We start from the raw sequence: 24236 nt of genomic DNA, 5'->3' as shown, positions 1-24236 counted from the left end.
GGGGGGGCGGGGGATGGTTGGGCCTCTCAGGAAATAGCTGACTAAATAGAAGTATGCCTCCTGCAATTTGAAAGCCACAAACCAATCTTCATCCTCGAGAGATGGAATGATGGAGCATCCTGAATCTGAAGCAACGTTTGTTTAGTCTCATCAGGTTTAGGATGTGACAAAGACCCTCTTTATCCATCTAATATTTCCTTGTCCTGGAGTAAAAGCCTTTCCCCTGTACTCCTGTGGTACCACTTCTATGGCTCCTATTTCTGTTTGTAACAGGATTTTGTGAGAAGGGTCGTGAAGAGGGACTGGGAAGGGGGTATGGGGGATAACAAATGGCACTAATTAGGAAGCCTTGGGCAATATGTCTAATGCCCATTTGTCAGCTGTCATAGCTCTCCAGGCCCAGTAGAATGGGTCAAGTTGGTTCCTGAAGCCTACTCCTTCCTTCTGAACAGCTCTGATGTGAAACTTAATACTTCCATTAAATCTGATGCCTCAGAGGACAACAGGTTGATTGAAGAGGCAGAAGACAAGCTGGAGTTGATATTTTTAGGCCTTTTTGTAGGGAGCCAGTGTATAAATTCCCAGAGACCACAGTGTACCCCTTGAGGGAATGAAGCACTTCATCTAGTAGCCTCTGGTTGAAGAGCTCCATTCTATCGAAGGGCTGGTCCTTAATAGTAACCTGTACTGTACACAGGATGCCTACCTCAGACCACAAGGTCTGCCTTATTGTGACAGTTGTAGCCATTGACTTCTGGCCATACCAGAGCCATGTATGACCACCTACAGTGATTTTCTTGGATCATCTTCCCCTCCTCAATGATCTTTCATTTCATCCTTGCAATCCTGCCAGATTTTAGAAAGAAATGGGGTTACCCTCATGTGCAGGAGGATCATTACACTTGCTGAACAATGCTTGGTTGTTTGCCACCTGGCACTGCAAGGAGGCTGATGAATATGGCTTGTACCCAAACAAGTCTAACTTCTTACGGTCCTTGTTCTCGGGACTGCTTTTAATAGACTTCAGTTTTTCTTGCACACAGTGATGACCAAGAAACCCTTGTTGAGGTGAGCATAAAAGTGCCCAAAGCCTTTCTGGGGCACCTGACATGTTTTCTCCACATGCTTGAAGATGGGAGGAAGAGTGGATGGGGTTCCCCTTTGGCCGTTTCTAGGATCCCTTTATTAATAAGGGAGGACAATCCTTAGTGTGACAACCCCAGCCAGGAAGTCAAAGAGCTTGTGAATCTTTCCTTGTACACCTCTACCCCGATATAACTCTGTCCTCGGGAGCCAAAAAATCTTACCACGTTGTAGGTGAAACTGCGTTATATTGAACTTGCTTTGATCCGCTGGAGCACGCAGCCCCCCGTTCTCCCCCCCCCCCCCCCCGGAGCGCTGCTTTACCGCGTTATATCCGAATTCGTGTTATATCGGGTCATGTTATATCGGGGTAGAGGTGTATGAACCTGGTCTAAATATCCAGGGTCCCTGTACCTTGGGACAGGAGGTCCTGGAAAGTTTTGAAGTTACCTATCACTGGGGTGGGTGCTGCTGTCACTGCTTTTGCCATCCTAGGAACCCTAGTTACTGGACATGAGGGTCACTGTTGTCCATCTGTTTCCTGCTCCTGTGGGCCCACATTCAGTTCCAGTGTGGGTGGCTGAGCCAGCAAAGCCACATGGGGTGGGGAGGAGGAGCATGAGATCTGCTTCTTGACACGAGAGGACTGTCCCGCCCAGGAAGGCCAATATAGTAGCATGCCACACAGGTCTTGGCCTGGTTGAGCCTGGCCAACCCAGTGCCACTCCCACACTGTATGGGACAACTGTTTAAATTGGGGGCTCCCCAATATCATTCTCTGATGGCAGGGGAGAGGGATTTCTGTCCAATGCCACTGAGAAGGAATATGTTGGCCATAGTAAGGAAGAATATCTCTTCTTCAAAGTACAGTATTGGTGCCAGCACTGGGCACCATTTCATCTCTGGAGATAATATAGAGCCTGTATGATATATGCCCAGGTGCTTGCTCAGCTCCATCACTGGCATCGGTAACTAGACCCGTCACTAGCCAAGTCTCACTCTGGGACTTTCCTTCAGCACTGGAGCAGTTTAAGCTCAGTCTGACTACACAGATTTGTTTCCTGTTTATAAGTGGTTATAGCATTAATGTCTGACACAGTGGTGTCATGGCAGCCAGTACAAGAGCTGGAGTTATCAGTATTGTGGCCCTCAATGCTGAGGTCCTGAACATAGCAATGTTCAGGGTGTGTGGTGTCAATGTCCTCAATCACAACTTTGTCCATCCTCTGCACTTCTGCCCACTGTTCAATTCTGAAGTTTAACGAATTTTGAGAGCCAGGACTGATGATGGTTTATCTGGCCTTGCTATGGTCATAAGTCGTCACTGAGTCTGAAGTGACCTGTATGGACTGCTCTTACAATTGTGGCTTGAGATGGCTGGCCATGGACTTGTGGGTCATGGCAGAGAAAGGTGCTTTGTGTGCAAGTCCATCTGGGATGTTTCTTGACAAGACAGATGGGGCAGTGACTGCATCCATTTTTGATGAGGACTGTTCTGACAGGCAGAGTGTGAACCCTGAGTGTTTGGATTCAGCCATGAGGTGTGACAATTGGTGCAAAGTTTGGTGCCCTACTGTACAGGGGGGTCATTGACCAATTTCTTTTTTAGGCACATCCTTTAGAAATACATGGGAAGTGTGAAATTAAGATTTATTCACCAAACAGGGTCTTAAAACTGGCTTAGTGTCTCAGAGTACGGACTTGCTGTGTTCCAGCACTGAGAGGGTCACCCTCAAATGAGAGCATAAACAAGCACAGGGCCCATGCACTGCCCCCAACAGACCCTGGTATTTTAAAAATTCTAATTTCTCTCTCACATGGTGCATGTGCACCTACAGTGGGATCCAAACTGATATACTCAAAGAATTGCAATTTATCCTTGCCTGGAACACTTCATATCACCAGTCAAAATAGAAAGGCAAGATGAGTTAAGAGTGCTGTTCTGGAAAAAGTATTCATGTAATTTGTCATATTTAACAGTTAAATAATGTGCAGCTGTATTAGTTGACAGTCCCCAAATAAATTGAGGCCTTCAATGTATATAAAGTTCATACTGACTAGAAAATTTTAACTCTAAAAACTGTTACACTGAACACAGGATTTGTCATCTTAGATCAGACTTTTTTTTTTTTTTATTCTATTTTAATTTTTTTAACCTAGTCAAATATCCTATATCTGCCAGGGACCAACGCCTGCACTTCAGAAGAAAGCCAACCCTGCTCTCCTCCCCATACACACAAATCCACTCTGATTCCCAAAACCCAGTGAAAAAACTGTAATGAAGAATAATGTTATGCACAAATACAGTGCCTTTGATCCAAGCATCTGAATGCTTTAGATACACTAAATCTCCGAGCACTGATGCACTGGGGGGGTAAAATGAACTGTCTAAGGTCACCGAGTAAGTCAGTGGTAGAGCCAGAAATAGAACTCTGGATTTTCAGGTTCTGTGCTCTAACCATACCCATGTTTGCAATGCTTTACAAAGGGTGGCAACATATGAACATTTTGGAGTGCTAAAAAATGAGGCTGAGGCAGCCGGGGTTTGGAGAACGAGCTCACCTGACAGCCGGGGCTCCTGTCTTGCAGGGCTGGGCCCCGCTCCGCACTCAAGGCATTGTGACCTGGGGCACAGGTTTGCAGTGCCACTCAGGTTTGGCACATCTGCCCCACCATTTCTATTTGTGGAGGAGCAGACAGGCCAAACGTGAATAGTGCTGTGACCCCGAGTGCCAGACTGCAATACCACAATTTCTGTGACTTCATGGCGAAATTGCAGCCCTAGTGATAAATCTTACGCTTCAGTTTTCATCAGGGGCGTAAATGATCTCACAGCCTTAATGCTAGTGTTTTGCAAAGTCAAGCACTTCAAAGACAGTAAATCAGTATAGATTATGGCAGCAGTTCTTAAACTCGGGTCCTTGAAGCACTTACTGGTAGTCAATGAAAAGCTGATTTGTGACATGGTTCTTGCTCTCTCCTCATTTCCAACTGATCAATCTTATTAAAAGACAGATGAAAAAAACTATAAATATGTTCCCACTATTACTTACGCATGTAAGCAACTGTTGCAGTAGTTAGATGGGTGTCATAGAGCATCTATATTCCAGTGTAGTCCACATTCTAAAAAGATTTGGGAATTACTCCTGGGGGAATTCTGCGCTACTGTGCACGCACATAATTAAAGAGCTGTGCATATTTTTAATTTTTTTGCATGGAAAAAAGCATCTGCTGAAATGTTGCTGCAATTCTGCCTTTTGCCCACCAGAGGGCGCTGTTGCAATAGAACACAGCAACAGCTCCCGGCCAGCAAGGGAAAAGAGTCTGCAAAGCCACCTGTGCAGCAGGCCAGGTCAAGAGACACGGGATATGGGGAGACAGACAGTGTGGGGCTACCGGGAGGTCAGACAGGGGCTCATAAGGGCTAGTGGGGGAGGGCTGACTGGGGCAGGAGCTGAATGGGAGTGGAGGCACAGGGCCACAGGGGGGAGAGAGGTGCAGGGCCACATGGTGATGGGGGAGGGAGTGCAGAGCTACATAGGGACAGAGGAGTGGCTGGGTGGGGGCACAGGGACATGGGGAAGGGTGCAGGGACACATGGGAATGGGGGGGGAGTGGGTGTCTGAGTAGGGGTGGAGGGACACGTGGACAGAGGGTTCAAGGACACATGGGGATGGGGCAGATATGCCTGACTGAATGGGAGAGGCCAGGGGTCAGCAAGGTCTGCATGGGGAAAGCTCCCTAATAATCCCTCCTCACTCCCCCCCCCCCACGCCCCCCAAAACCTGTTCCATACACCCATACCCAACAACCCTCCAAGTTCACACCCAGGCTCCTTCCCAGCAATTTATTTCCCACTCCCTCAGCTCCTCGGTTATCCCTGACTCCCCCAAGCCTTTGCAGTGTTTCTGAGAGGTGCAGGAAATACGGTTCTGTAGTGTAATTTAAATGAATTATTGCTCAGAGTTCTGTATTCATATGCCTAGAAAGGAATCTAATGGTCAAAAAACATTTCCTGAATCTTTTTTGTTGTCTATATTGTTAGACATACTCGCTGACAGGTATTTTGAAATAAAATGACCAAAAATAATTGAAACTGGTGTGATTATATTGTGGTGTTTTGACAAATAAAATGCAGAATTTTAAACTATTGTGTGCAGAATTTTATTTTGCATAGAATTCCCCTAGGAGTAGGGAATGGAGTTTTATAGTCTACATTCTTAATACAGAGGAATGTATTACGGTTTTCATTTGAAAATGGAAGGAAGGATGAAACAGTCTACATAAGTGCAATGTGATAGAAATACCACTGCCAGAACTTGGATTCAAATAAAATTGTAAATCGTTTGATTTCACAATTTTAATGTTGCACTAATAGGTTTTTATTTTGTCTTGCATTTAATTTCCTAGGGTGGGAAGGTTGGCTTAAAGGATTGAAATGAGGCAAAATGAACTTTGCTCAAACTAAAACAAACAACAACAAACTTCAGGGAGTGACCAAACCTCAATTCAAGAGAGCACTGTTCTAGAAAGTATCTGTAAATGTGGGTATTGGCAAACTTTTCTGTACCTTAACCATACAGGAGAGTACTAAGCACCCACTATAGTACCCCAGTCAAGATTATTGCAATAATTCTGCAAACCAGTTCAGATCTTCTCTCTGGTAAGGGCACAATGGGATGCCTCATTAATAAATAGCTACCCTTAAAATGTATGTTTTCTTTCACAGAAGTTCCTCTTTATGAATTATAAAAGGCTGTACAAAGAAGTGGGATGGTAGGGAATTAAATGCAGGATAGCAGTGAAATTGCACATTTTTCATTTAAAGAGAGCCCCTACCCAATTAAAGTTCACAAAGAAATGAGATCTCTGCATCCCTTATTGGAAACAAGGCACTTAATTTCAAAGCACCAACTTTTCAAAAGAACAGGCAACTTGTATCTGGGTAAATATTAAAGACAATTCAAATTACCAAGCTATTTTTTGTGATTTTATTTTTAAAAGATTAAACGTAACTTGTCCTCTAACAGTTATTATTTTGGCCATGCTTTTTATGAATGGCTTACAATGGGGTAATAAATGATTAATCAATGTTATAGACAGGAATAGCAAGTATACACATAACCACATCAGTAGGAGTTTAATAAGCCACTGTTTATAAGCAACCTGTTAGTCCATTAGATCGAGCAATTAGTTAATGAATTAGTTTTTTTAAATGATCAGTTAACCCTTTATAAAATCTTCATATTAAAGTTCCATTTATAAAGTATAATCATTTCATTATGAATTCTGCAATTGTCCTGACAAAAAGCAAAAATGGCCTGTAATGCAATTACTGACAGTGGAAAATGTGAACTCTAATTTTTCTTGTCTGTCTCTTACCTTGCAAGTTAAGTATTCTTAACTACCTTTTGGAATCAATGGGAATTGAAGGCATTCAGCATCTTGCAGGATTGGGCCCTGATTAATTATTTCCTTCAGTTTTAATAAGCTATTAGCTTTACAATAACTGTCTTCGTTAAAGTTTATATTGTTCAGACTCTCCCTTGGTGTCCGAGTATGCATGTAAACACTCCCAAATTCCTTCCACTGACTCTTTTTGTTTTGACCATTACAAAACTGGTAGCATGTTTTCCATATTATGATTTTTAGTTGCCAATAAGGCACACAGACTAATGGAATCATTTTTTTGTTTGTTTAAAAAAAATGAAATATTTATCTTCACTCAATAAATACTTAGCAAAATGAACTGGGACAAATTCAGACCTAATATAAGTGAGTGCAGTTCAACTGATATTAATGGAATTAACTGCTTGCACTAGGTCTGAATCTATCACAATGACAGATTTAGGCAGTGCAGTGGGTTAAGTTATCATTAGACCTGTGTTTCTAGCTTTGGTTTACAGAACATCATAAAAACCTCAGACCATTTTGCCCAGTTAATTCTTGTTTAGAACAGCAACTGAGAATGGAAATGCACTGGCACAATTAGATTGGGAGTCTTCTGTAGTCCCTAACCAATGCTATCAGTCCCTCACTTCAATTACCAAAAACATTTTAACCCAATAATCTTTTATTTTGATCAATATGGAAAGTAGGTGTTGCTTTGAGTATCATTACAATTAGTCTTTCTGACCACAGAGACCACAGTCTATTTATTTAATAGAAAATACTTTTAAAAGGGACAGGAGGTAACATGAACATTTTCTTTCACGGGCTTCTCTACTTGCAATCAAATACACCTTCTCTCAGTTACATGAACAAACTTAATATCATTTGGAACACATTTAAAAACGACACTGTATTCAATCTTTACCTATTGCTGTCTCTGGCATTGCAAAGAGTGTCTTCTCAGTAGCCACTCGAAAGTGCCCGTGGACCGACAGACCAACACCCTACCAAGAAAAGTATTAAATATAGAACTGTAATAAAACATTTAAAACCAACACATACAGCTCCACGTACAGTATATTTCTTACCAAACCATGTCACTGAACTACTTCTATTTGCATAAATATGATAACACTATGTTTTATACATAGACTTTCAACATAGTACCCCAAAATAGTTTATAGCACAAACATTAGGCAAGCATCATAACAAATTTGTGACCCGGTAAAGTATTATTAGTTGGTTAAGATAACATACAGAAGTTAAATGACTTGCCCAGCTTCATGGTGGAATATATAGAAATAGAAGCCAGGAATCTAGACACTCAGGACTTGCCTAAATGCCACAGACTAAGTGTACAATCAGGGATGTAAATCTACCTCACACTAGCTTACTGTGCACTCAGTGTCTGTGTGGACCCTTCCGATCACACTGAGGAACTTTCAAAGTGGGGTAGATCTACCCAGCTTTGAAACAGGAGTAGATTATAAAGCTCACTAGGGAACTCTGAGTGTGCAGGCTTCGCACGGACACTTAATACGTGGTGGGGTAGATTCACACCTCAGCTTGTTGTGATGTAAGTGTCCATTTAGACAAGCCCTCAGTCTCCTGCTTTTAAATGATTAAAATACAGTCCCTTTATGGAAAACAATATTTTTTTTAAAATGACTTGTGAAGGAAAAAGAAACATGTTTGTATCTCATTTGCTTCTGTATAGTGTATGTATATACATATTTTTTTAATCTTGGAAATCAGAAATGTTGAGACTTTTTCTAGTTTTTCCAATGGAGAACTAATTGGCAATTCAAACTCAAATTTTCAGCATTTTTGTGAAGTTGTTGGCAATGGAGTATTGAATTCTTAGAACTTCTCCAAGTGTTTTTTAATAATATTTAAAACTCTGGTTATGGTTTTAAACATGTCTTAATGACAATCACTTCTTACAATTTAGATTTCACTTTCTTAGAACTTCTGATGTCAATAAGACAAGCTTTGTAGATATCCAAGTTTTTCCGTATAGACAAAAGCCTAATTTTAAAGTGTTTTTTTTAAAGGCACAAGCCCATTTTTTCTTTTCCTTTGCAGATCACTTTTAAATAATCCAACTTTAAAATAAAACTTCAGAAAAAATCTGAAGAGAAATGAGTGAATAATTTTAACATAGGCAAAAGGTCAAAAGTGCTAAAATGACAACCAGCCTAGCTTTTGTAGGATTACTTACCTCCCAAATGAATTACTGCAATGCACTCTATAGGAGGTTACACCTGAAGAAACTTCTGAATCTCCCAATAGTGCAGAAAACTAGTTGCATGCTTATTTAGGGAACACTAAACATGCTATCCAAAAGTCTTGCACCACCTCCATCTCTGCTTCTGAATGCAATTCAGAGTGCTCTCAGGCTACACTGCACTTAAAAACCCATGGGTGTCTCATGCTTGCGGGCCTCGGGCTGCAGGGCTGTTGAATTGCAGTGTAGACTTCTGGGTTCAGGCTGCAGCCTGAGTTCTGAAACTCTCCCACCTTGCAGGTGGATCTATAAAGTCCTGTATAGTTAGAGTCCTGGCTACCTAGAAGGCTGCTTCTCTCCCTCTGCAGCATCAGAACAGCTGCAAGCCAGAGTGCTGTGTTTGAACAGCCCCAATATTCAAACATCTGGAACTGGAGGCAAAATATTCTCAATGGAATACTCTATTCTCTAGAACTCAGGTCCCTCCTGTTGAATCCAGGAACATGACAGTCAAAATACAATGTAAGGTTAATTTATTTGCTCAGATAGTCCGCTGATGATGGGTCTTTGAGGGGAACCAAATTTATTTTGGATCAGTCTATTAACTTTAACAGTGCCAGTACATTCTGCTTTTGGTTATTTTGTTTTTTTACAAACTGAATTTTTTTCAGGCATCTTAGTTCTGCCTTCATTCAAATTCTTGAATACTTTTTTTTTTTTTTTTTTAAATTTATATGGGTCTCTAACAGGAAATTACTAGAACTGAGTGGTTGGAAAATTTCCTATGTCAGTTTAATTCTGCTACTGCCTGTCCCCTGGGTGAAAATTTCGATTTGCAAACATTTGTGTTCATGTTTCCAAAACAATTTTTTTTTCCCCTGGAATTTCTAGTTTTCAAGAACTTTTCAGGAAAAAATAATTCTTTCATTCTGATCTGGAACAAAACCAAATTTTGAAATGCTGAAGTTCCTTGTAAACTTCATCACAAGTGTACACAAGGACGAAAAGACAAATCAAACAATTTATGGTTTGGATATAAAGATAAGGGTAAAGAGTACAGCTACATTGTGCAATATCCATAATACACATTATCTCATACTTAAGGTACAAAATGACAAACAAGTGGACAAAGCCTCGATTGTTGGCTCAAGCATAATTTAAAGGGTGAACATAAAATATTTTAACACTTCAGTGGCCACCTAACACTTCAGCTGGCTATGGTTTGTAGCACAATGTCCTCAGAACTTCAGAGGGTTAGTGAGGATTAGCACTCACCCAGACCACTTGAGTTGAAGGAAGTTCTAGCTTTCTCTTAGCATAGTGCCTGTGTTACAAACCTGAGCCGTTCTGATTCTGCCCTGAGAAGGTAAGTGTGGGTAAGTGTGCATACACATGTGCCCACCCATCAGAGTATTTAGCATCTATATTATATTTTAGATTGACATAGGTGGTCTTACATTTTACCCAGATACATTCTTCAAGTGTGAAATTTGGTTTCACCATCCTGCAGCAATGGAATGTCAGGCTGTGATCAGTAAGGGTGGAAATTTTTATTTGAAAATGCAAATTTAGATTCTGCTGAAGCTGAAAGCATTCACCCAGGAAAGCTTCCTTCTTATCATATGGAAGTGTTGTTGTTTCTTCTTCAAGCCCTGTATGTTGTGATAACCAGGCATAAAAAGGCAAAGGCAGGCAGGCAATATAGAACAGATCTTTGAAAACAAAAAATGAACCCTCAGGTAACTGACTAATCTTTTACAGCTAATTAGTCAATTTTACAGACTAGTCTATTTTACTGCTAAGTGCCTCTGATCAGCTGAGATTTGAGAATAAATTAGTATAACAGAAAAAATGTAGCTTTTTACACACATGGTTAATGGTACTGATGCCTGCCCTCCCTTCCCCTAAAATAAGGCAATGTCCTGCACCACAGCAGTACTGCACCGGTCTTGTACACTAAGGACTTCTGTTTCAAATTGTTTAAAAACATTTAAGTGCAGACAAATATATCTTTCTTGTACCATCAAGAAACAAAAAATTTCCCAGTTCCAAAGCCAATGCTTTCTCTACCTGATTTTATAAGCTTACTCTAGAAGTCCAGTGTAGTAGCTGAACTTTGTAAATTACATACAAGACTTCCTAAGAAATACCACCTTGTACAATTTTTGTGTAGTGAATGTCATTAATTTCCAGTCTCCCTTCCCTACCCCCAACCTCATGATGGCTGTAGAGCCTTAGGTTTCTCTATGGGAAGAAACTGTGTAAATGGTTGTTATATAAAGAGGAAAAATAATACAGCTATACTCTCCATCAAGGGTTACACTGTAGCCTGGTCTGTATATCAAGTCTGAGAACCTGTAATATCCAAGATAAGGTGTTAACAAATTGAGCGTGGATTTAGCAGTGCAGCAGTTAGGAATACTAAGAATGGTGCTAACAATCAAAATGATAAAGATGCTGAATAACTGTTGATATTCACCATATTCTGTTCTGATTGTGTATAAAAAATGGCACTATCAAGTGGAGTGGATTCCTTAGCTGAATTAATACCCTTGTACATATTTAGTTTACAGGCACAAAATGTCTGTCTCACAACAAAACTGTAAAATACTATCATCTGTTTACTAAACAATCAATCAAGATTACAAGGAAAATTCAGATTGTGGATGCATACCACATCAAGCAGAAGGAAAAAGTTTTCAAGGATGCAGAGCTATAGAAAGAATGACTGCAGTAATGTAGCATAGCAAAGAGAAGCCTAATTCTAATCAAAACTCTCTCATACCAGTGGATATGATTTTTAACTGGTCAAATAAAAAATCTGACAATATAACTATTAATATTCTCTGCACTTCGTGTGCCTTTGCTGGGGGAAAAACCCTGGAATCAGAAAAATGTATTTAAAGGATGCCATAGCTATCTTGAAAAGCTGCCATCGCTATCTTGAAAAGCTAGGCTCAAAGCCCAAAGGCAATGTAGTGATGAACACAGACTGGACACTAAATAATATAACCTTTAAACACAGATGCATTAAAAGCAACACACAACAATCTTTTCCAGTTGACAGATTTTCAGAGGTGTTAGTGGTGAAAGCAAATGAGTGGAATTAATCCAAAAAGCTTCAGAATGCAGAGGTTTACAAACGATAACTCTCTCAATGGTCTAAGAGCATTACCCAGACTTCCAGACAATCATGAGTCTTACTTTAGGATGTATCAAAACTAATTTGTCCACATTTCTGCATAAAATCATTCATAATGTTATGGACCAGCCCAAAGAACATAACTCAGTTTTATCTGCAGTTACTAAGACCGGATGGATTGGTTTGCAAGATCAATACTGCATAATAAAGTAAATTGAGCTAAGACTATTATGTGCTGAATGACCAGGGACAATAAACTAAGTCTATTCAAGCTCAAAACTCTTATTGAAACAAGCAATTCCTGCTAGTTTGGCAAGAGCCTTCGTATAAACTTGGACTGCTTAATGGAACATACATTTTACATTTAAAAAGAAAGCTACTATAAAGGAGGACTGTGGGTGTCCTGGGGACTTAATTACACTGGTTATGATTTATAGCTGCTGGAATTTAATTGTTGTAGATATGTTGCTGAGGAATACCTGATCCAGTTAGTATACACCATTTACGATAATATTGAGAATGGACTGATTTTTAAATCCGTGATTTAAATCAACAAGCAGGGAAACCTTGATTTAAATTGATTTTAATCATGTTTTGCATTTGTACTTTTTACTGATTTTAAAAAAAAATTCATTCTCAATGGTGGTACAGATACAGACGCTCCATGACTTACACAGTCTTTCCATTCCAGAAAGCCATGCGTAACCCGAATTTTATGTAAGTTGGAAACGTATATTGTGCAAGCATAAAAACCAAAAATATTGCATTTACCTTAATCCTATTGTAGTTCTGGCACACTGAACGCTGCATTTTGGTGGTGGATGACAATGGGCTTAATTTGTAGATGAGGAAGGAGAGGAGGAGACAGGCATGATTTGAATGAAATAATGGGATGAAATAACAGAAATACAGTATCACTGAAATAACATGAGGCTGAGAGAGCGCAAAGCCTTGCCTTGTAGGAGATGCTACTACTGTATTCCTCTGCACACCACACTACAGTACTTTGTATTCCCGTACACTATGCAATATTTTCCGCAACTCGAAAATTTTATTTATGCCTTATGGAACTTTTTGCATAAGGTCAAATTTGTTTAAGTAGAGTCTTGCATAACCCGGGGAGTGTCTGTATATGTACATAAGAACGGCCATACTGGGTCAGACCAAAGGTCCATCCAGCCCAGTATCCTGTCTACCGACCGTGGCCAATGCCAGGTGCCCCAGAGGGAGTGAACCTAACAGATAATGATCAAGTCATCTCTCTTCTGCCATCCATCTCCACCCTCTGACAGAGGCTAGGGACACCATTCCTTACCTGTCCTGGCTAATAGCCATGAATGGACTTAACCTCCATGAATTTATCTAGTTCTATTTTAAACCCTGTTATGGGCCTAGCCTTCACAACCTCCTCAGGCAAGGAGTTCCACAGGTTGACTGTGCGCTGTGTGAAGAACTTCTTCCTTTTATTTGTTTTAAACCTGATGCCCATTAATTTCATTTGGTGGCCCCTAGTTCTTACATTATGGGAACAAAAAAATAACTTTTCCTTATTCACTTTCTCCACACCACTCATGATTTTATATCCCTCTATCATATCCCCCCTTAGTCTCCTTTTTTCCAAGCTGAAAAGTCATAGCCTCTTTAGTCTCCTCTCACATGGGAGCGGTTCCAAACCCCTAATCATTTTTAGTTGCCCTTTTCTGAACTTTTTCTAATGCCAGTATATCTTTTTTGAGATAAGGAGACCACATCTGTACAGAGTATTCAAGATGTGGGCGTACCATGGATTTATATAAGGGCAATAAAATATTCTCCGTCTTATTCTCTATCCCTCTTTTAATGATTCCTAACATGCTGTTTGCTTTTTTTGACTGCTGCTGCACACTGCGTGGACATCTTCAGAGAACTATCCACAATTACTCCAAGATCTCTTTCCTGATTATTGTAGCTAAATTAGCCCCCATCATATTGTATGTATAGTTGGGGTTATTTTTTCCAATGTGCATTACTTTACATTTATCCACATTAAATTTCATTTGCCCTTTTGTTGCCCAATCACTTAGTTTTGTGAGATCTTTTTGAAGTTCTTCACAGTCTGCTTTGGTCTTAACTATCTTGAGCAGTTTAGTATCATCTGCAAACTTTGCCACCTCACTGTTTCTCCAGATCATTTATGAATAAGTTGAATAGGATTGGTCCTAGGACTGACCCTTGGGGAACACCACTAGTTACCCCTCTCCATTCTGAGAATTTACCATTTATTCCTACCCTCTGTTTCCTGTCTTTTAACCAGTTCTCAATCCATGAAAGGATCTTCCCTCTTACCCCATGACAACTTAATTTACATAAGAGCCTTTGGTGAGGGACCTTGTCAAAGGCTTTCTGGAAATCGAAGTACACTACCTCCACTGGATTCCCCCTTGTCCACATGTTTGTTGACCCCTTCAAAGAACTCTAATAGATTAGTAAGACATGATTTCCCTTTACAGAAACCATGTTTTCTTTTGCCCAATAAGTTATATTCTTCTATGTGTCTGACAATTTTATTCTTTACTATTGTTTCAACTAATTTGCCCGGTACTGACGTTAGACTTACCGGTCTGTAATTGCCGGGATCACCTCTAGAGCCCGTTTTAAATATTGGTGTTACATTAGCTATCTTCCAGTCATTGGGTACAGAAGCCAATTTAAAGGACAGGTTACAAATCATAGTTAATAGTTCACATGTGAAATTGCGGAGTTTTCAGAACTCTTCGGTGAATGCTATCTGGTCCCGGTGACTTGTTACTGTTAAGTCTATCAATTGATTCCAAAACCTCCTCTAGTGACACTTCAATCTGTGACAATTCTGCAGATTTGTCACCTACAAAGGATGGATCAGGTTTGGGAATCTCCCTAACATCCTCAGCCATTAAGACTGAAGCAAAGAATTCATTTAGTCTCTCCACAATGACTTTATCGTCTTTAAGTGCTCCTTTTGTATCTCGATCATCCAAAGGCCCCACGGGTTGTTTAGCAGGCTTTCTGCTTCTGATGTACTTAAAAAACATTTTGTTATTACATTCTGAGTTTTTGGCTAGCTGTTCTTCAAACTCCTTTTTGGCATTTTACATTTTTTCACTTAATTTGGCAGTCTTTATGCTCCTTTCTATTTACCTCTCTAGGATTTGACTTCCACTTTTTAAAAGATGCCTTTTTATTTCTCACTGCTTCTTTTACATGGATGTTAAGCCACGGTGGCTCTTTTAGTTCTTTTACTGTGTTTTTTAATTTGGGGTATACATTTAAGTTTGGCCTCTATTATGGTGTCTTTGAAAAGTGTCCATGCAGCTTGCAGGGATTTCACTCTATAGTCACTGTACCTTTTAATTTCTGTTTAACTAACCTCCTCATTTTTGCATAGTTCCTCTTTCTGAAATTAAATGCCAGCGTTGGGCTGCTGAGGTGTTCTTCCCACCACAGGAATGTTAAATGTTATATTATGGTCATTATTTCCAAGCGGCCCTGTTATAGTTACCTCTTGGACCAGATCCTGCGCTCCACTCAGGGACTAAATCGAAAATTGCCTCTCCCCTTGAGGGTTCCTGTACCAGCTGCTCCAAGAAGCAGTCATTTAAAGTATCGAGAAATTTTGTCTTTGCATTTCGTCCCGAGGTGACGTATCCAGTCAATATGGGGATAATTGAAATCCCCCACTATTATCAAGTTCTTTATTTTGATAGCCTCTCTAATCTCCCTTAGCATTTCATCATCACTATCACTGTCCTACACTAACACAGATAGTGTATCCTCCTAGTTAGCAAAAAAGTGCCAAATTTAGTGTAAAGGCTATAAATAGTTGCAAATCAGCATATTTTAATGGATACCACCAATGAGATTTTACTGATTTTAAAAAAAAAAAAAAAAAGTTTAAAGTACAACTACAAAACATGATTAAAATCAATTTAAATCAAGGTTTCCTGCTTGATTTAAATTATGATTATATACCATTTATTACTTAACAATGCACAAAACAGAATTTTAACTTTTTATTAAGTAAGACCACCTTAAACACAGTGGATACATAAGTCTATTGAAACATGTTTCTTATTTAAAACTAACCGGTTTATTAAACAAAGGAAGTATTATCTGTAGTTAGTGAATTGAACTTATTGTTTCTGCTCACCCCGTTCTTCAAGAATTTTAGAACCAGTGAATCTCATCCTCACACCTAGTTTTTATTCTTAGGCGGGAAGAGGAAAACAAACCTTCCTGCTTTTTCAACCCCCAGTCAATGTCTTAACTGTGAATGAACTGGTCATTGAACTGAACAAGCTAACTAAACTGAAATGAAGAAAATATTCTCTTTCAACCTGCAGAAGATGCTACTGCTGTCAAAAGCTGGTTAGCACTTCAGCAAACTCTGGTTCCAGCTGCTAGCAAGTGATGTCCAGTTTGGTTGTTTGACTTTCTTTAAAACTTGCCAGCAAACGTATATGGCTTAATATTAACCTTTTTATTTAATTAAAATTATTTTAATAGATTTATAAATAGCTTAAAATGTCACAGGCTTTTAATTTTAAATGTTTATTTTTAAAAATAAACCTGTACTTAATTGAAAAGCCAAGAAGTCCAATTTACATTTAAAAAAAATTGTTTTAATCAATTATTTTGTTCATGCTGCTTCTGCTGATCCACTTTTCAGTTTTAAATGTTTTCTTTCTTCAAACCCTGTTTCTAACTTGAAAAGACAAAGTTTGTGCCATGCCTGATACCAGCATTTTTTTGGACACACTCGGATTCTTTGTGTTCCAAATCATTGCCAAAAGCCATTCAAGTCCAAGTGTCTCATTTTATTATTTTATTGCTTGCTTCTATTGTGTTTTATCCTTGGCCAAGGTCCAAGCCCTACTTAGCAAATTCCCAGTATTTGAATCTTCTTATCTGATGAACTACCAGCCTGGCTTTTTATGCGTAGATTCTCTTCCAATATAATCCCAGATATTTAAACAAATTTGGTCCCACCAAACCCATTGTAATTTCTTATTTTTAGTAGTAAGGGTAAGTTGGTTTTTTTTTTTCTTTTTTTTTTTGAAGCTGCAGCTTCAATGTTGTATGTCACTTTCTACCTCTTATCTTCACCAAGCCTACAAAGCTTCATGGCATCAGCAGTCAGATATTTCTTTATCAAAGATTCTTTCGAGACACTGGGGGAAACAGAAGCTTTGAGACTTCCAATGCCACAGAAAGTAGAGCCTATATGCTATGAAAAGACTTACATCTGGTCTGAAAATAAATACATTTTTTTGTTGTTTATACACTAGGTGATGACACTGATCTCAAATGCTAAATTCACCCATTCTTTTTTCTGTATGTTTACACAACACTCCAGAGTGTTAAGGAAAACATAGTACATGAAATTTATATTTCCTTCCACCAGTCTTCGGGCATGGTCAGGATATTGACAATATAAGGGATCAATAGTAGGGCAAATCTCTTCTTCATCTCTATGCAGGGCTAGTCTTCAGCTAATGTTGATTTTAAATGAAACATTTGTGGACTTAAAATAATTGTCTGTGTTTAACAATGGTAATGAAATAATGTATGAGTAGTGCTCTACTGATTTCTGATTTTAAAAGTTTGGATTCATTCAGTTTGTTGATAGGGTTTCTGCAGTATCTGATGCAATGAAAGGTCCAGTAAACATCAGCAAATCAGTTTCCTCCAAACTGCTCCCTAGTGGCCATAGAAATAGTTTCGAAGTCTATAAGATGGCAGCTGGGCAACCATTAAAACCCAGAGAGAGACCAAGGATCACGAGGAAAAGTAAACTCAAATCCCTTGGGTGGTTAGCTACAGCATTGTGACCCTCTGAGCCCCACCCTGGCACCTAACATTCTGGCTCCTGTAGGCACCACGTCTGCACATCTTGCCACCTCCACCCCTCTGAAGCAAAAGCAAGCACAGAGCTGGAGGTCCCAGTGCAGCAAGGTACAGAAACACGTATTTAACTTTAAGCCTGTGAGTCATCCCATTAAAGTTAACAGAACTACACACATGCTTAAAGTTAGGCACATGACTAGGTATCTTGCTGCACTGGGGCCACAGCTACTTGGTGAACGAGCAATTAATTGAAGGGTTTGTGCTCCTTTCCTTTTTTTAAAGGAAAAAGTAGATGGAGGGGGGTCAGATAAGCAAGGAACGATGAGAATAAGAACAAGGGAATAATGCTGGGAACAAGAGAAATCAATATACAGGTGTGGATGGGGGGTCACAGGGACACAGAAAGCTGGCAGGCAAGCAGGGGATTCCATCCCTTCAGATGGTATCACTTTCCTCCTTAAAAACTGATGAGATCCTGAGCTAAAAGGGAAGTAGAGGGAGAGTCTGATAAGCAAATGAAAGGGAGAGATCAATCATGTGGTTCTGACATAGATTCAATTAGAGAGAGAGGCAAAGCTGTTTAGCAAGGAAGATGGTGGAGTTAAGGAAAGTAGGAACAAATGTATAAAAAGTGTGCATGATCTCTAGACTGCCTCCAATGGTGCACAACAGTGCAGGAGTACTGCAGCTTCATATGATAAGCAAAAACCAAAACAAACTTTTCAGGACACCAGTTTAGCTTAAAAAAAAAAAAGTCTGAAACTACAGCATGAGATGTGCACTCTACTCACAAAGTAGACACTGACTTGCAATGTTACAATGGCCTCTTTGTGTAGCAATACCCGCAGGAGTGAAATGGAAATAATGTTTCTCACATTTTGGAGTCCTAATATTTAAAGTGCTACATCCTGTTAAAATAAACAGGTATTTGTATCAGAGAATCAAGGTGAGTCAGGTAATATGTTTTATTGGACCAACTGTTGGTGAGAGAGAGAAGCTTATGGAGAGCTCATTTTTAGGTCTGGTATTTGTATTATAAGTGTTCAAGAAAGCGTTTTTGTGGGTTTTTTTTTTTCCTTGTCTAGGTGGAAAATGGTGCTAACTATTCTTTCATATTGTGCACTAGTGAAGTCAGTCATTTTGTTTTTTTTTTTTTTTTTAATCCACCAGTACCGTGTAGTAATCAGGTCTTTTTTTTTTTTTTTTAATAGAGTGAGTTGTCACGAATTCTTCCCTGAAAGTAATGCATATGCTAGCATAAATCCTAGAACACTCAATAGCTTAAAAAATGTCAAGAGCTGTTGATATTATAGTCAGAGATTAGCTACAGAATGAACTGCACCATTTGTCTCTAGGATCATGTGCAGGAGCTTAGCAGTCACGCCAACATGCCAGATGGTAAATATACTGCAAGATCAGCAAACTGAATCTTTTAGTCTTGCTTTCAATATTCTATATTACTAGTGCTACTCACTACACAAGTCTATCTCATATGAATTTATGACTCAGAATAGGAGATAAGTATCTGCAAACTATTCTGTATATTTCACAATTATAAATACCTTCAGTTTTGAATGCAATAGAGTAGGGGAGAAGCTTCTATTTTGAATGTGTGCGCATGTGTTTGTGGAGGGGTCAGAAAGCAGCTTATCTGGCTTTAGGATGGCAATAACTTTTGCCTTATGGCAGATTTTCAGAGCAGATATGTGACATTCTCCAGGAGCACTCTGGGTTGTGAGGCACCTTGCTACTACCTCCCCTTAGTGTGACGCAGTCTTGTCTGTGCCTGCTATGGCATAGCTCCCTGAGATCAGTCTCTGGCCATGCAAGCAGTGACTTGCCAGTCTGTGCAGAATTCACCCTCTCTGTGCAGGGTAGTGAGAGGCACACACCAACCCCCAAGAGTTATGAGTGCTTCCTGCAGTATCTAGCCCCTGTTACTGGGCTGTCCCTGAAGGAACCGTGTACACATAGCTTGACTGTTACACCTCAGGATCAAAACCTCTAACATCACAGCACTGTAATACACTTAGTGTTTTTTATCAAAGGTTAAAGATTTAAGAGCTAGTCAGTAAGGATGATAAGTGGAAAGAGAAATAATTAAATATATAAAACAAAACTTGAAACACCTGAAGACTGATTCGCAGAAGAACTGAGCATTCACAGCTGCAACTGACATCAATGAGCATCATTCTCTGAACAAATAAAGTGCTACAAAATGCTGAAAAAATGCAGGCCAGAGGCATCTCAAATTGGACACCCAAAATTAGTGGATATTTTTGACACTAATGTCTGTGTGTGTCTCAGCTCCCATCTGTAAAAAGGAAATAATACCACTCCGCTGTCAGAGGGGTTTTGTGAAAATAAATGTAGGTTTGTGAAAGCACTTGGATACTATTGCAATGAATTCCAGAGAAAAGTCCATGAGGAAATTAATAATTTTGTATTCAGAGCAGTGTTTGAGTAGTGTGCAGTAAATAAGACCTGGGGCCATACATTGAACCAAAGAGGAGAAAATAAAATATTGAATAGTTGCTCATTCAGTGAGCAACATCCATCCTGTGCACTCCATGAGGCAGGAGGTCCTGTGGAAAAATAGCATGTGATGATGTAATTAAAGGCCATATTATAATGCATAAACACAAGGGGTTGAAACAAAGGTTGCAAATGCAATGTTAATGCTGATACTTCTAAACTTGAGTGCCTGACTTGGCAGCCTTAATTAAGAGCATTAATTTTTGTATGTAATATGTCTGTCTATACACACATTATAAATAGACAAGCAGATTATGATATTGCAAAAACAAAGATAGTGGTCAGATGTTATCACAATACTGAGATAGGTATGGGTACTTCACTCATGATTTTCCCATGCGACACTGTATGTATTTGAGGACCATCACAAAATTCCTAATTGAAAAATAAGTGTTACATAATACCTACACTGTAACTATATTTCCAGCCTCCTGCTTCTGCTGATTGCTTATAAACAGATCATTACTCAAGTAAGATAGGGTTACCATTCGTCCGGATTTACCCGGACACGTCCTCCTTTTTGTGCTAAAAATAGCGTCCGGGGGGAATTTGTAAAGCACTCACAATGTCCGGGATTTCCCCCCCGCAGAGCAGAGCGAGCGGCTGGGAGGGCTGCAGGGAAGTCCCGGGCTGGACTCAGGAGCAGCTGTAGAGGAGCCGGATCCGCCCTGCATTCTGAGCCGGCAGCTCCCTTGCAGCCCAGTCCGGCAGCACTGTGCAGGGCCAGACCGGGTTTTGTTGTGCAGGGCCAGGGACCGGGTTTTGTTGTGCTGGGGAGCGCAGCCACGTGTCCGGCTCGGCTCGCACAGAGCCCAACACCCTGTTCTGAGCAGCAGGGTAAGGGGGCCAGGGAGGTTCTGGAGGGGGCAGTCAAGAAACGGGGGGGGGGCTTTTTGGGGGGAGTGGAGAAAGTTTTGGGCAGTCAGGGTACAGGTAGGGGGTAGGGTCCTGGGGGGCAGTTGGGGGGGGGTCTTAGGAGGGGGCAGTTAGGGGACAATGCACAGGGAGTCTTAGGTAGGGGGTGGGGTTCTGGAGGGCAGTTAGGAGCAGGGGTCCCAGGAGGGGGCAGTCAGGGGACAAGGAGCGGGGGGTAGGGGGCTGGGAGTTCTGGGGGGGAGCTGTCAGGGGGCAGGAGTGGGGAGAGGGATCGGAGCAGTCAGGGGACAGGGAGCAGAGGGGTTTAGATGGGTTGGGAGTTCTGGGGGGGCTGTCAGGGGGCAGGAGTGTGGAGAGGGATCGGAGCAGTCAGGGGACAAGGAGCAGAGGGGTTTAGATGGGTTCGGAGTTCTGGGGGGGAGCTGTCAGGGGGCAGGAGTGTGGAGAGGGATCGGAGCAGTCAGGGGACAGGGAGCAGAGGGGTTTAGATGGGTTGGGAGTTCTGGGGGGGCTGTCAGGGGGCAGGAGTGTGGAGAGGGATCGGAGCAGTCAGGGGACAGGGAGCAGAGGGGTTTAGATGGGTTGGGAGTTCTGGGGGGGGGCTGTCAGGGGGTGGGGAGTGGTTGGATGGGGCGTGGGAGTCCCGGGGTCTGTCTGGGGGTGGGGGTGTGGATAAGGGTTGGGGCAGTCAGGGGACAAGAGGCAGGGAGGCTTAGATAGGGAGTGGAGTCCTGGGGGGCAGTTAGGGGCAGGGGTCCCAGGAGGGGGCAGTCAGGGGGACAAGGAACGGGGGGAGGGTTGGGGGTTCTGGGGGGGCGGGAAGTGGGAGGGGCAGGGGCGGGGCTAGGGCGGGGCTCCTCCCGTCCTCTTTTTTTCTTGCTGAAATATGGTAACCCTAAGTAAGAGAGATAAAGTAGCCAACCATCCTTAGCCTTTTCACCCTTGCTTCCCTCCTTTACTCTTCAGTCATTTTACCTAAACGTGTTTGCATACTATAATTCCATCACTTAAAGTCACAATTCTTTAGTCTTTGTTTTAAATAAAAATATATGCACACAACTTTTATTCAGATTTTTTTAAACATAAAACAGCAATCAAATGTTAAGTTGCACATATATAGGAAGGCAAATCATTAGTCTGCAGAGACAACACATATAGACAATCTGAATTTACTGCAAGGCTGTTTTCTCATAATAGAAGAGCCATCTAGTCTAGGAAAGACTGTTGGGTTAACCACACCCACTAATGCCATGCCACAGAAACAGCTATTGAATAGAATCCTCTGCTTCTGCCATATAAAGCTAGAAACTGCATCACAGGCCCCAGGGCTGCTGCTTATGTGCCAGAGTGTTGCCAGTGAACAGTTTATGGGTGAAGGTGGATTCAGTCCGTGGACCTTGGGGTTTTGGTGGTAGGCCTTCAACCCAAACTGTGGCCCAAAGAGTTAGAAGTGGGGCTAAATCCTGCAGCATCAGTACAGGCAATGTTTCACCGCAAACAGTGAGGGAAGTGTCCCTCCCACTGGACATCCTTGCTGACCAGAGAGGGTGAGCCCATCAAGAAACAATAATTCATTTTTACAAAGACCACAAAACAAGTAATTCAAACAAATCCCTCTCTGATGTTTTTCCTCCAACAGGTGTTTATAAAAATCAAGCAAAACTTTAGACTTACAATTTGATGTCAAAACACTTAAGCACCTGCTATGAGCAACAAGGGAAGTTTCACAAAGAGTGACATTCACACAATGTTGAATAAGTAGGAAGGGAACATCACAATAAATGCAGCTATCACTCAAATTAATTTAAGCTCCGTTGCATAATAAAATTCTATTTGCTACAAGTTACTTCATAATATTTCACACTTTTAAGTGATTCTATTTCATTCCTATGAATATCACTTTAGAGCAATACATCCTCCTAGTAACATGACTACAAGCGGACGGGAATTTTGCTACATCCATTAAACACAGTATAACAGAACTGCTGATCAAATTTTGCTAAACATGTCTAACTGTACTGATAACATTTTCATGCTAGTTATGATATATCTCAACCACTATTGAGCAATATCCCTTAACATTCAACCACTGATTCACTCATCAGCAACTATTTTCTGTAATTTGTACACTGTTAGTGTTACACTGACTACAGAAACAAATAACTTCCACATAGTACAATGTGTTCTTATATTTGCACTGCATATACAGAACACTCAGTTCTCTTGTGACAATGAGTCTGCAGTAGATAATGGTTATATTTAGCATAGAATCAAGTGTTGAAAAGGCATATAGAAAAAAATAACTACATCTACTGGAAATAAAGGACCTGTAAAACATCACATACAGTGAAATGTGATTTTCTAAATCAAATTGAGAAGCACAGAAATATGCAGAAAACTCTAAGGCTATATAGAAAAAAGAAAGCAATACAGAAATACAAGGTCTGGTTTTTGGTTTGTTTTTTCCATTACAGAACCTTTAAGAAGCTTTATATTGAAGGAAATTTTGGTATACTAGTAATCTGTAAAATTCTGATTCTTTCCTACATCTTATTTTGACCTGATGATCACATTCAATTCTGAATTCTAGTAGTATCCGGAAGTTTTGCTACTGCCAAGATTCTGTCCATTCTAAACATCAATTTTAAAGATGGTTATCAAACGTGGCCATTTGAAATTTATTTTCTATAACTGAATGAGGCACACTGGCCTAAAATATGTTCTCTCAAAGAAAAGGAAAAGTGTATAACCTAATGTATAGTAAACACACAAATGTTAAGACTTAAATTTGCAGAGTCAAGCATCTGTTTGTTACATCTGATACAGAATTATTACTTTTGTCTGTAACTCCATATTGCAAATTTTAACTTTTATATCACAATGGAAGGACTCTACTTTTTTGGTTACTGCAACCTGTGTAACTCTTTGCCAGAGGATGTTGTGAAGGCCAAGACTATAACAGGGTTCAAAAAATAACTGGATACATTCATGGAGGATAGGTCCATCAATGGCTATTAAACAGGATGGGTAGGAATGGTGTCCCTAGCTTCTGTTTGCCAGAAGCTGGGAATGGGCAACATGGTATGGATCACTTGATGATTATCTGTTCTGTTCATTCCC

At 40.5% G+C, this 24236-nt stretch overlaps 1 protein-coding gene across 3 annotated transcripts in view; it reads right to left on the bottom strand.

Moving 5' to 3' along the window:
- Positions 1 to 24236, bottom strand: part of HIBCH (3-hydroxyisobutyryl-CoA hydrolase) — a 98438-nt gene that overhangs the window by 42258 nt on the left and 31944 nt on the right. For all 3 annotated transcript variants that reach the window (XR_008446700.1, XM_054044569.1, XM_054044568.1), the window contains one exon: positions 7400 to 7478. Coding sequence is in view for 2 of the 3 variants with exons in the window: in XM_054044569.1 (XP_053900544.1) it covers positions 7400 to 7478 (79 nt within the window). In the remaining variant the exon portion in view is untranslated. The remainder of the gene's footprint in view (positions 1 to 7399; positions 7479 to 24236) is intronic.

The sequence above is a fragment of the Malaclemys terrapin genome, chromosome 11 (assembly GCF_027887155.1).
Source record: "Malaclemys terrapin pileata isolate rMalTer1 chromosome 11, rMalTer1.hap1, whole genome shotgun sequence".
Lineage (NCBI taxonomy): Eukaryota > Metazoa > Chordata > Testudines > Emydidae > Malaclemys > Malaclemys terrapin.
The sequence above is the reverse complement of the archived record's forward strand: the minus strand, read 5'-3'. Positions and strand labels throughout refer to the sequence as shown.